The sequence below is a fragment of the Cydia amplana genome, chromosome 7 (genome assembly GCF_948474715.1).
Source record: "Cydia amplana chromosome 7, ilCydAmpl1.1, whole genome shotgun sequence".
Lineage (NCBI taxonomy): Eukaryota > Metazoa > Arthropoda > Insecta > Lepidoptera > Tortricidae > Cydia > Cydia amplana.
The window spans coordinates 3677597-3695391 of record NC_086075.1 but is presented as its reverse complement, the minus strand read 5'-3'; the positions used below and the strand labels follow the sequence as shown (position 1 = coordinate 3695391).

Here is a 17795-nt window from a genome sequence, read left to right as displayed (position 1 = left end):
TTCGGTCATTTCCCCCACCCCATATGCCTGATCCAGTTAAAATACTACATTCATGATGTAAGGTGACAATTTTTAGCGTAGTAAAACAGAGAATACTCGTACATTAATATTACCTAATTATGTATTTAGTCCAACTATAAATCTCCATTCGCCTTTACAAAGTCAAGCCGTTACAAAAATAGACAGATTAAAGAGAAACATAAATTGCATGTAATTTTTTGTAACATAAAAGTTTGTTGATGACACATTTATGTCTCCGTTTTCCCTAATTGCAAAGTTAGAACAAATTGCGGAATTTATTTTCAGACGACAAAGTGAAAAATGTTTCATGATTGAACTGGGAAGAATTGTAATTATAATATTTAATTGGGTTATTAGAAGGGTAAAATGCATGCAAGGACAGAGATGATCATAATAAATATTTGCATAAATAATAAAATGATTTGATGTTTTGATAAAATCTATTGGCGCATGGTACAGTCGGCAATGAAAGTGGTTATCATACAAAAACTTTATCAATACTTTATTAATAATTTATTTTGGTTACTTTTTTAGTTTAGTTTATTGCACAAAATACAAACAAAATGTACAAATGGCGGACTTAATGCCTAGAGGCACCAGTCACCTCTACCAGTCAACCATAGGGCTAAACAGAGATGTAAGTACCTAATAAAAATGGTGCAAGAAGAAACGTAAGAGAATGATTAGTTATTTCTATGTTCTTTCAGCCCCTAAATCGTCTACATTAAAATTTATTTCCATTTTTAATGAGAATTTGTCATGTAAATATTTTGCGTAACAACGTAAATTAGGTACCTACCTATACTTAAATTGTTATCATTATAATAGCTAATGTAGCTATTTTTTGCCCACTGATTAATAAAACGTCTTGTAAAAGGCCCATAATAATTTCTTGTTTTTAAGTTTAACAGCATAAATGGCCGTTGGGTCATTATAAGAGAAACTGGGGCAACGGGTTAATCTGGTAATCTCAAGATCCATCCAAAACGGACCGTATTCATCAAATGCGTGGTCACTGCGCACACTTAGCCAGTTGCTTCTAGGACCGTGTACTATTTATTAACTATTTTACTGAATCATGGGGGCCAATAGGGAATATTACGCGAAAGTCTGCGTAGGGGGCGCCACAATAAGTCACAATCTAAGGGTCTACCGCAAACGATCACTCTTGCATATTCGAGCGATAAAGAGGCAGATAGCCGAGTTTCAATTACGCGTTTCCCGGTAGGCCCTTTGTAAACAAACCGCCTTGATATATCATTGATAAATTTGATTGTGTGTGAAAACTTGTCAAAACACAGTTTAAGGTACAGTATGTATAAGTTACTCTATGGTATACTTACGTCGCTAGTGCTGCACTCTGGCGGCAAAACATTGCAGTAATACTCCCTCATCATCTTCCTCGCGTTGTCCCGGCATTTTGCCACGGCTCATGGGAGCCTGGGGTCCGCTTGGCAACTAATCCCAGTAATTGGCGTGGGCACTAGTTTTACGAAAGCGACTGCCATCTGACCTTCCAACCTAGAGGGTAAACTAGGCCCGTATTAGGATTAGTCCGGTTTCCTCACGATGTTTTCCTTCACCGAAAAGCGACTGGTAAATATCAAATGATATTTCGTACATAAGTTCCGAAAAACTCATTGGTACGAGCTGGGGTTCGAACCCGCGACCTCCGGATTGCAAGTCGCACGCTTTTACCGCTAAGCCACCAGTGCAGTAATACTCCCTATTCGAACGTATATTTTGACATCAAAATTATCATTCGCGCGCCTGTTGCTCGTACTTACATGACCGTACATGTAGTATAGGCGCGAGCGAGATGCACGGACGATGAATGATAATAATTAATAAACGACATCATTTTGATGTCAAAATGTATGTTTCAATTGGAAGATAATTCGAAATGGGGCAACCCGTATTTTTTTCACACAACTAGGTACTGAAGAAAGGAGATTAGGGTGACTGCTATAGTTATGGCCACTACATAATTATTTCGGCGACACGGTTGGTTTTCTGTTGTGTCGCATGTTCCGGCGGTGTATGATTAAAACTTATATATATTAGCTTGTTTCTTTCTGATTTGTTAAGAGTGGCCAATTACTATGTAGTGGCCAATAACTATTATATAGCAGTAATAATAGCTGCTGCTTTCTAGTTGATAATTAATAAATTAGTCCCAATTTAATTGCAGAAATGCGGTACCTTTTGTCGTAAAACCTTGTATTCACGGCTCTTGATATAACAAGATGTTCATATTGAAGCCAGGTGCGCACAACATTTTAATTGTTCCATTATAGGGCCCGGGAGATATAGAATTAGTTTTGCTGGAGTTTGAATTTTGGTGAAGTAATTATTTTACCCACATTATAGTATTAGTAGTACCTCGGTGGTTGTTTAGTTTTGTTTAGAATAATTTACTTGTGTGTGTAAAAAATTGTGTACCGTAGGTAATATGTTTAAAGTGTAGGTATTATCAATAAAGACGGTACAATTGGTAATACACCGGTACAATGAACCTAAGGAAGGTTTTACGAGGTGTTAAGGTACCTCGGTAAAATTTAAATAAATGTTTTCTACAATATATATATTTTTTTGACATCCGCCTAAATGGCCTAAATAATAATACAAAAAGCCAAAACCATTTGAATAATTATAATTGATCTTACCTGTTGTTAAAGCAGCAGGCCACTCAATTTATCCTTCCTGTAACGGATAATACTTATTTAATTTATTGATGTACAATTACTCGTATAAACCATGTGACCATCAAACGAGAATTTTCGATCGGAATTATATGAACGGGCCTATATTTACTTTTAAAATCTTTGGTTCACTCCTGTAGCTCTCATAGCAACAGTAGCGATGTATGAAGTTAACCGTAAACTTAAGATCTGATAACCCCTAAATAGGGTTACCTTTAAAAAGCCTTTCAATAAATAGGGTTTTCCGGTCCTTAGTCCCGGGTTTCGGGTCACTAAAGTTAGTTTACATTTCTTTGAACATTAATTTAATATATTGTATGCCACTCTGACATGATTATATTATATAAAGGCAGAACCGGAATCGCTAATCACGTTTTCAGAAAAAATGGTACCATTTCCTTTTTTTTGAAAAACCATCAACTTTTGGGTTATTTAGACTCAGAATTACGAGTGCTATTGAATGAGACAAATAAAAAAAGTGTCCCCACTCTTTCATTCAAATTTTGGGTGTCCGTTTTGTAACGGTCCATAAAAAATGTAGGTATGTGAAAATGCGTTACAAAACTGTCACTTTTTTTTTAAATCGATAGTCCTCGTGATTCTGAGTAAAAATAACCCAAAAGTTGATAGATTTTCGAAATACAATATGTACAATCAGCATCAATAGTAGCGTATGAAAGCGTAGCCAACAAATCTGAAATCTTCAATGAAAAACGTCACTTTTTACACTGACATATTTAATCTCTTTGAATTAAGCACAAAACGTCACCTAAGTAATGTCTACAATCCTACATACTACGAAACATTTCTAGTTCCTGTCAAAGTGACGCTTAAAACAACTAACATAGAGTTTATATTTCTTGTATTCCTTTGTTTAGAACCTTTGTATTCTAAAGCACAGATCATATGAAATGAAACGTGCGATGTCGTTGGGTCCAGGTGGCGTGTGGTTTGGGCAATTAACGTTTTTTGTAGGTTTTGCGGAAATGCGAGATGAAATTTAAGAGTTTGGGATGTTTTATATATTGCGTTTGGCTTAAAATAGGCTAAAATATACTTGAAAAGAACATATACCTAGAAGGAAAAGTAATAACTAGAAGCGACTTAAATTTTCAGTCTATTATTATGTTAAAAATGTCTATATGGAAAGTTACAGATACTTACAATAGTTATCCTAATAGTTTGCTTTACTTAGAATAAGTCTCGTTAAAAATATCCCGTCATAATTAGGTAAGTATATCGTAATAAGCAAACCCGTAACGTGATAGCCGTCTTTCGAATTCTATACGAATACCAAAAACTTACTTGTAAAAAGTACCATCTCATATTTTCATCAGTCATCAGTTGCTCTACAGCGATAGAAACAATACACATCGTAAGAAAATTGGCATAATTCAGCGAAGAAATTTAAAGATATGATGGCCTCAATATTGCGTTAACGTGCCCTTGCGATGAAATGCCCAGCCGTTTTATAATATACCTCGAATCTTTTTAGGGTTCCGTATCCCAAACGAGTAAAAACGGGACCTATGGCCTATTACCTAAGGGTAACATTCCATTTCTGACCGCAGCTGCACTACTGGTACTAAACGCGCCGCTGTTACTGTCAATTTCCATAGTAAAATTTACAGTAGTGCAGCTGCGGTTGGAAATGGACTGTCACCTTAAGACTCCACTGTCCGTCTGTCTCTCATGGCTGAGACCAGGCTATATCTCATGAACCGTGATAGCCAGACAGTTGAAATTTTCACAGATGATGTATTTCTGTTGGCGCTATAACATTATCGGTCCGGACTAGGGCTTCCAATACCGGGATCCCGTCTTTTTAAACGCATTTTTCAATACCGGTATTTTTAAAGGCAATACCGGGATTCCGGTATTTTAAAAAATGAGGGAAATGTGCAGTATAAACCCTTTAAATCCATTATATTCGGCTGTATCAAAAAGCTTACTAAACGTCAGACGCATCTAGAGTTAGACCAAGAAAAGTCTGCACCAATTTTGATAGCACGCGCAGTGCAAGTGTTATATTAAACGTCAAACTTCTGTGAAATTATGACGTACAAATAACACTTGCACTGCGTACTGCGTATGTTATCAAAATCGTTGCAGACTTTACTTGGTCTAACTCTAACTGGTCTCTAGCCCGCATTTTATTATTATTGAAACAAGATCGTTGCCTAATGCGTCAGATAAATATTTGGTGGTTGGTGATGGATGAATCCTGAAGTTATGTGAGTGATGAATATGATGATAGTGACATTAACATTAACATCATTTGTTCTTATAATTTTATCAAATAATAAAACGAAAGAGCAAGGATAACTATAATAATGGCAAACCAATTTGACGGAAATTTGAAAAAAAAATTGTCTGGTTGGTTAAGTTGGACTACAAATGTGACTGGTGAGGTGAAGTCAACAAATTGGATCAAATTATTGCCAACCTGGAGTGCATTGATTGCAGCATTGATTGTTTATTGTTGTAATAGCTTTTAGGACATATCTGGTATTCCAGTGAGCCTTTCTAATAAAACTATATATTTTTAAGCGATTCATATCCAATACCGGGATCCCGGGATCCCGGTATTGATGAAGACAGTTTCGGTATTAATACCGGTATTGTGAGAAGTCCGGTATTTGGAAGCCCTAGTCCGGACATACCGCGGGCGACAGTTCACTCGTAACTAAATCACGAATCACTAGAGAAAACCCCATGTTCCATTCCTATACATAGTTGTGTTAGGGTGGAATCACATCTGTCAGCATCGAGCCGCATTTTATATATGAGAAATCGCTCGTTAGTAAGATGCGTACGCATCGGAAAGCTGAAAGCATGCGTACGCATCCTCATACTAACGAGCAATTTCTCATATATAAAATGCGGCTCGATGCTGCCAGATGTGATTCCACCCTTAAACACTCGCTGCAATTACTAAAGAGACAAGACGTCGCCCGCTGCAGGTAGGTGTGACAGAGAGAGCACACAACATATTCACGTGCAGTGAGTGCTTAACACAACTATAGTATAATTTCCGCCTTAAATACATAAACTTCACTATATAATATTCAGTTAGCGTAATGCCGAGTGTATTATTATAATTAAACTGGATAAATTGCTCCGCGACGCGTAGACCCGAAATTACCTGCCTTCCTGACTCTTAGCTACATATACATTGTAAATGTCTGTTTGTCTTTGTTATCATATTACATACATAACAGCCGTAGGAGACACCAGAGGGGCTACCCGAAAACCGAAAAAATTGCGGGGATCTTTCTCTTTTACTCCAATGAAGGCGTAATTAGAGTGACAGAGAAAAATCCCCTCAATTTGCGAAATTCGGTTTTCGCGGTAGCCCCTCTGGCCCCGTAGACAACATGCCAATCGCCAGGGGTCGGACAAAAAGTGCGGATGACGTCAAACCACTTATAGGATGATTTCAAATAGTATTTTTGTATTATCACTTATCATTTATCAACCTCTTTATTAAACGATATCGCCACTTGAAATGAGTAAGTACGTTTTTGACTGACACATTGTCAATCAGATGAACAATAAATTGACTTCGTTATTGTTTAGCTCAATAGCTAAACAATAACGAAGTCAATTTGACAATAGAGCGTTTTCTTATACATTAGTATATTTACTAATGTATAAGAAAACGCTCTAAAATGTCATCTGTACTCGAATATTGTGGCAATTTTCCGTTTTTGGAGGTACGTGACAAACACGTATACTGCTCTTGCTGTAAGATATACCAACGAAGAAAATTATTTTATTCACTACATCACCCTACCACCTGTATTATTAATTCCATGGATTTATTTACGATTATTTTGTTACTTCATTAATACTACTTTGTTACTACATGTCACACGGAAGTTTAAATACAAAATCAAACATCACCTGTGTGCAAGATTACGTCATTTTTACGTCATCGGCACTTTTTGTCCGACCCCTGCCAATCGCTAACGATCCGTAGCGAACGAAACGCCACTGTCACTGTCACACTAATATGGAAGAGTGATAGAGAGACACAAATCGATTCGATAGCGAAGCGCAAGCGATCGTCACCTTCGCTAGGCCGGCAATCTCAATTTGAAATTTATAGCACGGGAATACGGTAAAGTTGAGTTTTCGATGACTGTTAGGGCTGAAATAACAGGTGCTGTGTCGCTAACGTGTTCATCATTATCATCATCATCATCTTTAACTTGCGAGCATACGAGTTTTATTAAAGTTTATAATAAAATAACAAACTACATAGGTACTTATGAATTAATCCTCTTTAAAGCATTAATGCCTAAGCATTACCTAACCTACAGTACCTAAGTACACCTAAAACAACGTAATTTTCCTTCAACTACATCCAATCACACACGGGAAATTATATCAAATAATTTTGATATAATTTCCCGTGTGTGATTGGATGTAGTCATAAAAGTACCCACATTGAGTATACACACAGTACACGTATATATTCAGTACGTTGCGAAGATTTATGACCCACGCTGCGGTAACCATTTAAATTTCAACCCAAGCAATTTGTATAATTTCATAGCGACTAACTACGCAGGGAGATGTGACGTGCGAGCGACGTTTTTGAAGATTAACCTGTGAAAATTTAATTAAATATGGTTAATATTTGTATAAATTAGTTACTGTAATTTATGCTGAGTAGTCATAACGTAATTATTTAAATATTGCAATTCCGTAATAAAGACTAAGTATGTAGGTAGGTATTGGGGTACAGCGAGGAAATGCTGCATAGCATTTATGGAACCATGCCGCAGGGGTATATTTAGTTTTTAGTTATTTATTTTAAGATTATTTTTACTTTTTTTATAGATTTAATGTTTTTTAAGTTTTATAGGTTAATGTCTTTGTATGTTTACTGAATATAAATTTAAAATATAAATGGTCCAATATTGTTCATAAAAAACTTCAAAAAATATGGATATCAATATGAAATAGATATAAATTATAGGAAAATTTTCTTAAGGCCTCCTGAACTTGTAACGAAAATGAGTATCCAAAATCTTTAACTAGTTGTCCAACATCTGAAAGCACTTTGACGTAAAATTTGGACTTTAAATCTCTCGTGTCTTAGGTGAAGGCTTATTAAGAATTAAGAGCTTTATTAGGCTTTTGAGTAATTAACAAAGGACTATTTAAATATCAGTTTTTTTAGAAACTTGAAGTTTTCGGTTGTCCTAAGCTTAATTTTATAAAAGTTGTTCGTTTTTTTTAGCATTAGAAAGAACTTGAAAGAAGGTAAGCGATCTTGACATGTCTTTTAATTGAAAAACGCTTTTTAAAAATCAGTAACTATTACTTATGAAAGCAGAAGAATATAAATGATCGTAATAGATTCATAATTGTTACATATTTGCCGTAACCTATTTTTAAAATGTGTTTTTCAATTAAAAGACACATCAAGATTGTTTACCTTATTTCTAATGCTAAAAAAAACGAACTATATAGGACAAGATTGTGTTGTTTTTGAGTGCAACTCTTTTTCTTCTTTATTACTTAATGTATGGTAAATGTGCCGGTTGCTCGACGCGGTACTAGTACCTGTCATCTTGAAACTTAAGTCATTGTCAATAGAGGTGACCGCAGGGTGTCATCTATTGGGCATTACCATGTCGAGAACTAGTACGTTTGCCTTATTCGGGGTCAATCTTACACAGATCGACCTAGCCCCAAACTAAGCAAAGCTATGGGTACTAAAGATATATGTATATATACAGCATATACTAAGTATATAAATAAATACATAACACCTATAACTAAGGAACAAATATCCGTGATGAGTTAGGGCCCGATTCGGATTTTGAAATAGACATCTACTAGATATCTTTTAGACATCACCAAGATACGATAACGATATGTTTAAGATCTAACCTGTCAAATTTGACATTTCTGCGATTCTGGAGATACTCTTGAACGATTTCCACAAGATATGACTTAGAGATCCAATTCACATCTAATAGATATCTAACACTATCTAACGTAAAAGTGACATTGGTTGCCCGAATTGAGCTGCAAAAGAGAACTAGTTGAAATCTAAACTATAACGTATCTGGAATGGATCTAGTACGTGTCGTCTCTTGTGAATATCTTGAAGTTCGAATACTGCAGTTAGACGTAGAGAAATATTATGACGATTCCATACAAGTGTTCTTCTTGCTACAACGTCTTACTCTGACTTACATGACCTAATTTCTAAAGGGCTCAATCGTCCATATAACCCCAATAGCGAACAGTTACCAAAACCATTTGCTATCATCCCAACACAAAGAAAGCTAGAGTACTCTATTATTGGAATGTATGTCTTATCAGTCTCTGATAACTGGTCGCTGCTGCCACCCATACAATTCACGACTCAACTCAGGGCGGCAAATAGCAAAAAAGAACCGTAGCATTATGAGATAAAGTTTGTTTTTCTGTAAAGGTGTGTGGGCGGTTGTGCAATAAGAGTAAATGGGTAGGGTCAAAGAACAGTGGCTGATTGCGACGAATTGACAGTCCTTATAGAATATTGCGTTTTACATTATTTCATAGTATTGAATTTATTTAATAGCAGTTTATTTTATACGTTAGAGTGAAGAAAAATACTTATTTACTAGTTCGCCTAATCTGAAAGATAATGAATACTGAACAAGGTAGGTTAATACATTAGTCATACTAAAGTTTAACTATTAACTGTAAAATCGCGGGAAAAAATCGCCTGTTTCATACATTTCAGACAATTTATATATCTCGGTTTTCTATAGATTTTTGATTTGTATTGTGTTTTTGACGAGGTCAAGGGTACTTAAAACATAAAAGATAAAGATAAAAGATAGTTTATTCAAGTAGGCATAATTACAATGCGCTTATGAACGTCAAATAAAGCTAGGTAGACCGGCTCCAACCCTACACCTCTGCCCCGAGAAGATTTAAATCCCCCCTCAATTGGAGGAGGGTATCCCAATATGGGACTGGCAACAAACTCGGCGGGACACATCTTTTCAAAAAATATAACATTATAATTAACATGCATTAGGTACGAGAAAATAAGGAAACAAAAAATACAATATACCTAACCATATACCTAATAGTTTTCTTAATTATTACCTTTTTTTCTCAGAGTAGGTACGACGAGTCTTAGAGACATGACAACATCGCGAGATATGCACACCTAAAATTGTTCCTAGTTGCTGGCGTATGTGTCTATGTATTACCAAACGAATAATCCGATAAGAAATGACGTAGCTAAAACTTTATTAAAGCTACCCTTTTTTATCAAACTTTTTCTGTAAAAGTGACGCATGCTATCGCATTCACGACAAAAAAAAAACATTTCTCCGTAAGGATACCCTTATCGGCGCCCGTGACCCGCGTTATCAGTCATTTCGGGTCCTGGCGAACATTAGTCAAGAATTTTTACAACAAATATCACTACATAGTATAAAACAAAGTCGCTTCCCGCTGTCTGTCTGTCCCTATGTATGCTTAGATCTTTAAAACTACGCAACGGATTTCGATGCGGTTTTTAGGGTTCCGTAGCCAAATGGCAAAAAACGGAACCCTTATAGATTCGTCATGTCTGTCTGTCTGTCTGTCTGTCCGTCCGTATGTCACAGCCACTTTTCTCCGAAACTATAAGAACTATACTGTTGAAACTTGGTAAGTAGATGTATTCTGTGAACCGCATTAAGATTTTCACACAAAAATAGAAAAAAAACAAAAAAATTTCGGGGTTCCCCATACTTCGAACTGAAACTCAAAAATATTTTTTTCATCAAACCCATACGTGTGGGGTATCTATGGATAGGTCTTCAAAAATGATATTGAGGTTTCTAATATCATTTTTTTCTAAATACGGAACCCTTCATGGGCGAGTCCGACTCGCACTTGGCCGCTTTTTTTAATAAATAGAGTGGTTCACGCGGAAGATTTATGTATAATTTGTTAACCCGTGCGAAGTCGGGGCGGGTCGCTAGTTATTGATAAAAAAACATAGTGGGATGTTTTTGCACCGTTGAAATATTGTTGGGACTAGAGATATTTTTTTTCATATGACCTATACCTTAGTATAGGTCATATGAACCTAACTCTAATAATTATGTAATATATGTATCTTATGGACGGTTCACAAGGGTCGGCATCGGCAACGATTAAGTGGATTCTCCAATGTTTCTTCTTATATTATTATTATGCTATTATGCCCTAGGGCGATCTAGCGATCTACATATCCATCTATCTATCTTTTTTCCGCGCTAGAGTTTGTTTTCACTCATCACGTACCTATTTAATTTCAACATACGCATAGATTTACTTTTATTTTTATTATTTAAAAAAAATAAACCCATCCGCTGAAATTCATATTCATAATAAATGAATAGCATTTTTTAATTCCATTTAAAGTAAATAAAATAGTTTTTTTAAACCAGACCACATCATGTTATTCAGATTAAAACTTCATAAATGATTTAGCTAAAATAGAGTTTTATGAAATGTTTCATAGCATAATATGATGACACTCAACCGCTACTGAAAGTATGCTAAGTAGCTCAAACTTGCGAGCTCAAAGTGCCTAACTTCAACGCCTTTACCTAGATTATGTTAAAGATATACCTACTAAGTGGCATGGTTGAGAGTTCACGTGTAAAATAATAGTTAATATAGTAACTAGATAATTATTTGAATAAAATACAATGCCAATTAAGTAAGTTAGTTACTTACTTAATTGGCATTGTATTTTATTCAAATAATTCGAGACACTTCTATAATATTAATGTTAATGCGGTCAAATCCGAAAAAAAGTTCATTTTAATGTCTGAAAGATTGGATAGTTTAATCAGTCTACTTTTTAAGGTCGACACCTTTCGTGAAACGACAACCGATTTTGATGATAGGCCCACAAAATAATCAATTCATCACCAAGAAGAAGGAGATAACGAAAGTTCCATAGGATCACATATTAAAAACGTGAGTGACCCATTTTAAAAGGTTTAGGCGGAGTATATCACAATCGAATTTAAACTGTTGTGAGACATACTAACATTGAATAATTTTACGGTTTAGACTCACTTGTTTTAAGTTACTCGCGCAACACGTCGCGCGAGTGACTTAAAACAAGTGAGTCTAATAAACCGTAAAATTATTCAATGGAGTATGTCACTTTCTTAGGAGGTCACTTTCGAGTTAGCTCTCGTTCTGAGTTTGTCAGTTTATCAGGAAGTGACGTACTCAGAATGTGACGACCTAAGAAAGGGACAAACTCAGAATGTGACGTCCTAAGAAAGTGACATACTCCGCTTAAACCTTCTAAAATATTTAAAAAGGACATACTCAAACAAGATACTTTTAAGAAACTTGGTAATTGTGAAACATCGAAGATAATAATACCCTTAGTGAAACCAAAGTCCAACCTCAAGAACAAACTGCCTCAATACTTTAAAAAGTTAAACAGCAGGTACTAAATCTCTGTTCAAAACGCTTTCAATAGAAAAAGAGTGTAACTGCCTTTAATTTACAAGTAAATTATTACCTTTTGCTTAAAGGTCAAAGTTTAGGGGATCGTTTAACCTCAAGGCTTGTATTCTGAGTCGGCAAGCGAGCGTTTCAGAGAAACCAACATAAGTATGATCTCCGATTATTTATTTGGGATTACTATTACTACTACTACTACTACTACTTACTACATCACTGGCTCAGTGACCAAAAAAGGATCTTGGCAGAATAGGGCAGAGTAGCGCTCTCTTGTGGCCAACGCCTCTCACTCAAGAGAGCGCTACTCTGCCCTATTCTGCGCCACTTCACGCCTTATTTGAGATTAGGTTGTGATATTCGGATGACTGCAGCAGCTTAACTTTTGCGGCATTGCTTCTGCGGCGATGACGTGGGCGATGTCACTGTCAATTTCCTTGATAAAATTGAGTGACGGATTGTAAGCTCATAAAGGAAATTGACTTGACTTTCACGGGTCATCCCCTCGGCAATGAAATACTTTGGAGCACGCTGCTTGCCAGCGAAGGAATTCAAAACGCTGCCCTTGAGCTTCATTAACTGACACACGAGTCGAAAAAACTCCAGAGTTTGCAAAAGCATGTTCTTAAGGAAGAGATTGCACAAAACATCCCGATGTGTCGAAGTGAAGTGAATCTGTGCAAGTTATATACGGGTCACACATTAACTGGTTTAACTAAATGAAGTACCTAAGCAATGGAAAGTCTTCGCCATCAACAAATGTGCGGAGATTAACCTGGACAGAAACCTAAGACACCAACATATCTACATCAACTCAGACAGCCAGGCTGCTCTGCTGGCACTAGAATCCCTTGAGTCAAACTCAAAACTAGTCCAGAACTGTAAAACAAACCTAAATGCACTGGCTAACTCCAACAAAGTCACACTTAGATGGGTACCAGGGCACTCCGACATTAACGGAAACGAAGAAGCAGACGAACTTGCAAGAAAGGGCGCAGACACACCCCTGGTCGGCCCAGAACCGTTCTGTGGAATCACAAAACGGGATGCATATTCTCTGCTCAGCGACTTAGAAAAAAAGAGAGCAATCGATTGGTGGAAGTTCGCTAAAGGACAAGTACACTCGAAAGCTCTAATCAAAGGGTTCAACAGCAAAATCGCTAAGGAGCTGCTGGGGCTCAAAAGGCACAAAACTTGCGCGGTGACTAGAATACTGACTGGACACTGTAAGTTGAACAAGCACATGTTTCAAATTGGCAAGAAACAAGATGCGACATGCAGGTTCTGCCAGGAGTCAGAGGAGACTGCAATGCACATTCTCTGTTCCTGTGGACCACTAATGTCAAAAAGAAGTACCTACTTAGGGCGGCATGTATTGCAACCCTATGAGGTACAGAACGTTACGGCCCAAAGCATCTGTAATTTTCTGGATGCAACGGGCATTAGTAATGAACTTTAAAGGGCCGTCACAATAGATCAATACTTGGTCGACGTGACACTCAAAGGCCCGATACCACCCCAATAATAATAAATAAAGCAATGGAAAGAGCTCTGGTTAGGGTCCCGTTGGCAAATAGCGGCGTCTTGTTGTGGTATCTGCCATTAGTGAGGAGTTTGAATAGTTTTGTTACAGTTGTATTATGGGGATAGTTCTGATTTGCGGTTTTAAGATGGATTATTGACATTTATAAGATCAAGTGTTATATTTATAAGATAACACACCCATAATTTAGTCTTCATTATTCGACATTTTTAAAATATGATTTTAGTTTATTTTTAATTTCACGGAACCTAAGGTGGATAAGCTTTCTGTATGATGACGAAGCTTGCGTTGGGCAAAGCCAACATCGCAGAGGCTTTTTAAGACAATCCTATTCCTGTAGGTACCCGTGAATGGGTTCCAACCCATTCACGGGTACCTACAGGAATAGAGTAGACACCCGTGAATCAGTCTCAGTAGGCAATGGGCACTGGAGCTATTTTAATAGAAATGGAAAGAGTTCAGGGTTATGGATGAAGTGCGTCTGGAGCTTAAGATTGGGCTACCTATTGTAAAGAGCGAATGTCTTATTATTATTATCTATACTAAATATTGAAAGCAGGGCAGATAGACATTAAAAATATTAATATATTATTTCTGTATCGACATAAGCTCTGTCTGTGTCTTGTATCAGTGTTACAAGTTGTGTTTATTGTTCTAAAACTATTGAAAAAGAAATTAATCGTTCTAGATCACTAATTTAAAGCCCTTGCGTCCTTTCATTTGAAATTACATTAATTCTCTCGAATTCCCACTTACCGTACATACATGCGATAGCCCTTTTGCCATCAGTCCACTAAATATAGGTAATATGCAAAGCGAAAAAACTACGGGATTACCCACAGAGCCTGATTAACCATCTTATTTCTTAAAAAAAATCTAAATGGAGCCTTATTCTGATCGTAATTACAGGTGAGAAATTTGGTCTGGACTTATTACAACAAGAATAAGCCTCCTAGTGAAGTAATCTTAACTTTCAACTTTTTTATCGATTTAAAACGGAGGTTTCACACCTAATGCTCTCAAATTTCGCCAAAGAGCTAAAGAGTAAGTGGTCTCATTGGAAGACCAGCGCTGGAAGCCACCAGGAACACGCTGAGATGGGGCCATTTCGTGGCACTTTAATAATTTTTCGTGTTTTCATTTATATTATTTATTGTCTCGTTTGTTTGTGCTTACGAATACATTATATTCTATTCTATTCTATTAAAATAGCACATGAAGCGCAATCATCGTTTTAAGTTCCTTCACGCACTGTGTATAGGTAATTTAACAGCACAATTTTTTTTATGCAACAAGGTACTGCTCGAATGTATATTTGTTGAAGCTCCTCGTCTGTAGTGGATGAAGGCCCTTGGTCAACATAGTTCGCGTTAATTCAATTGAAATAATTGAATAACACACAGATGGTAAACAATAGGCAACCCAAATCCCCGTTACGTTGGAATCTTTTGAATGCTCGCGCTATTGTATTAATTTAAATGAACGTGTTTAGGCGTAGAAAGGTTTATATTTGATATTATAATAGTAACTTTAATAACGGATTACTTTGTTTACCAGTTGGATTAGGAAAGTTAAAATTTGCGTTATTATATTTGTATTTATAATCTTACTTAGCCAGGTACTATTAGATTTTGGTTGACAGCCTGGAGATTAGATAGATACATTTCTCATTGTTCAAGCATTGAGAAGACAATTTGAAAGTTTTTGAATTTCAAATCTAGAAAACTGCTAAACCCAATTTCGAGTTAAAGTACTCGTAAGTCGTAGGCTAAACCAGTTTTGCACAGGCACAGTAAGTAGACTCACTTTCTTAGTTTCCAGACAAGATTGCCAATTTTCATTATTCTTGATTACTTAAATACAGTAGCCTACTTATTTAACAGTGACCTTTACCACTTTAGAAAAAAAAAACACGAACACATTATGAACGAATTCATTAATAAAGAGGTCGTACAATTTTGTAGCTTAGTGATCTACTCTACTGTAATCAAGTGTCTTCTTTATTAATTTTTACATAGAAATAAATAAATAAAATTATAGGACATTCTTACACAGATTGACTAAGTCCTCAGACAACGATGTATATTATATACAAATACATAGAAAACACCCAAGACTCAGGAACAAATATCTGTGCTCATCACACAAATAAATGCCCTTACCGGGATTCGAACCCAGGACCGCAGCTTCACAGGCAGGGCCGGAACGGTGGGACGGAAAAATGTTAGTATACACATCTAATATTATTCTTATTGTTTCAGGTGACATCAAATCATGTTATAGTGTTTGTGAGTGCATAAAACAAAATGAAGTCCCAGTGTAAACGTGCGTCCGCCGCGACGATCGGCGCACTACTGATAATAATCGTGTGCGCAGTGCCTGAAGTTAGCTCGGTGGAGGGGAGGCAGTCCCATAGGTATACGATAGAGGAGCTCATGACCATGCACGTGGAACATAAGGATTCGGGCGATTTTGGGATGGATCCGTGCAAAGCTGGTAAGTTTGTTTTGTTTCCTTTTTCTACTCGTCGACTGCAATGCTTGAATTAAGACTTCGTATACCAAAGTGAAATCGCATACTTTTTTCACTATGGGACCCCAACTCAACTATAATATTCATTTCGATACAGTGTAGTCAACTACAATATTCATTTCGATAGGTACAGTTTAGTCAACTATAATATTCATTTCGATACAGTTTAGTCAACTATAATGATATTGACCAATCGAAAGCGCGGAGCAAGTACCAGGGCCAGGGCGGTACCGGGGCGCGGGGTCGGGTCGCGTAAGAGTATGAATGTATCGCGGCTGCTCGCGCATCTTAGCTGTATACTTTTGGTTTTTTTACCTACATATATGATTCTTAAGTATTTTTTTTTTGTTGACTCTTAGAAAAAGTATTGTATACAATAGTGATATAATCAAGCTTTTCAATCTCGTACCTTACTTAGGCAACTCAGCAAGCTTCGTTGCCTAAACACGGTACTCGACTGAAAAGCTCTCCATTATGTCACGATTGTATAAAATACTATTAGGTACTATAAAATACTAGGTACGATTTAAATATAATCATGATCATTATAGTACTTGTCATGTTACTATTTTGCCTAAGGGTATTTTACGTGACAATTTCGGATAGCCTAGGACTCGATTGTCAAGCATTGTTGTCCCGTTGTGCGTTTTATCGACACATACTTGATTATCACAGTTTCTATCGACAGTAAACTGTTAGACCAAAGCACCCAAATGTATTGTTGTCCATCGCTTTGTAAATTTTTTTGACCTGTGAACCACACTGAGTGAAATAAATGTGACATTCAGACATACAATGCTTTAACCTGACCAGTGTTAAAATCCATTTCTAAAGCGACGCAAAACATACATTTCCCAAAATATGTTTTTTTTCTCATTTTCAACAGTCCAATCAACCCAACATGATCGCAAATTAAAATCTAAAATCGAGTTAGAATAACATTTTACGTTCGTTTTTCCGAAATCATTTTACCTTTAAACATTCAACGCGGGGACGGACGCCGCTAAAGGGGCGCAAAGCCGGATATCCGGTGTGGACACCTTATGATTCCATCATTTTCAACTGATTGCCCGGCGAATTTCACGGTTTTATTTAGGCTGTGGGATAGAAGGTGGGAAGTTAGCGTGTCCTTTACAGACCTTTATTTAATTTTGTCTAGTTGTAACAAACAGAAACCTCAACACGGATAGGGACAAAAGAGAAGACGTTTATGAATAATAATTTTCATGAAACGATTTTTTTATCAATTTCTATTCTAGTATGATTTAATATTCATGTGAATTGTGTGTGTTAGTGCGTACGAGATGCATTTATAACAAAATCAAGACTTTAACAAACTCTAAAATCCTAATATCGTTTCCTAATTATTTCTTTCCTATTCTGGGCTATAACCGCGAAAACGAAGTTCGTGAATTGCAGGCATTTTTCTCTGTCACTCTAATTACGCCTTCATTGGAGTAAAAGAGAAAGATCCCCGCAATTTCAGAATTTCGGTTTTCGAGGTAGCCCCTCTGGCA

The 17795-nt window shown here is 36.5% G+C and overlaps 1 protein-coding gene across 1 annotated transcript in view; it reads left to right on the top strand.

Moving 5' to 3' along the window:
- The window catches only part of LOC134649734 (bone morphogenetic protein 1-like), a 139076-nt gene that overhangs the window by 49646 nt on the left and 71635 nt on the right, over positions 1-17795 (top strand). The window contains exon 2 of the mRNA XM_063504565.1: positions 16008-16242. Coding sequence (XP_063360635.1) covers positions 16053-16242 — 190 coding nt within the window. The 5' untranslated portion in view covers positions 16008-16052. The remainder of the gene's footprint in view (positions 1-16007; positions 16243-17795) is intronic.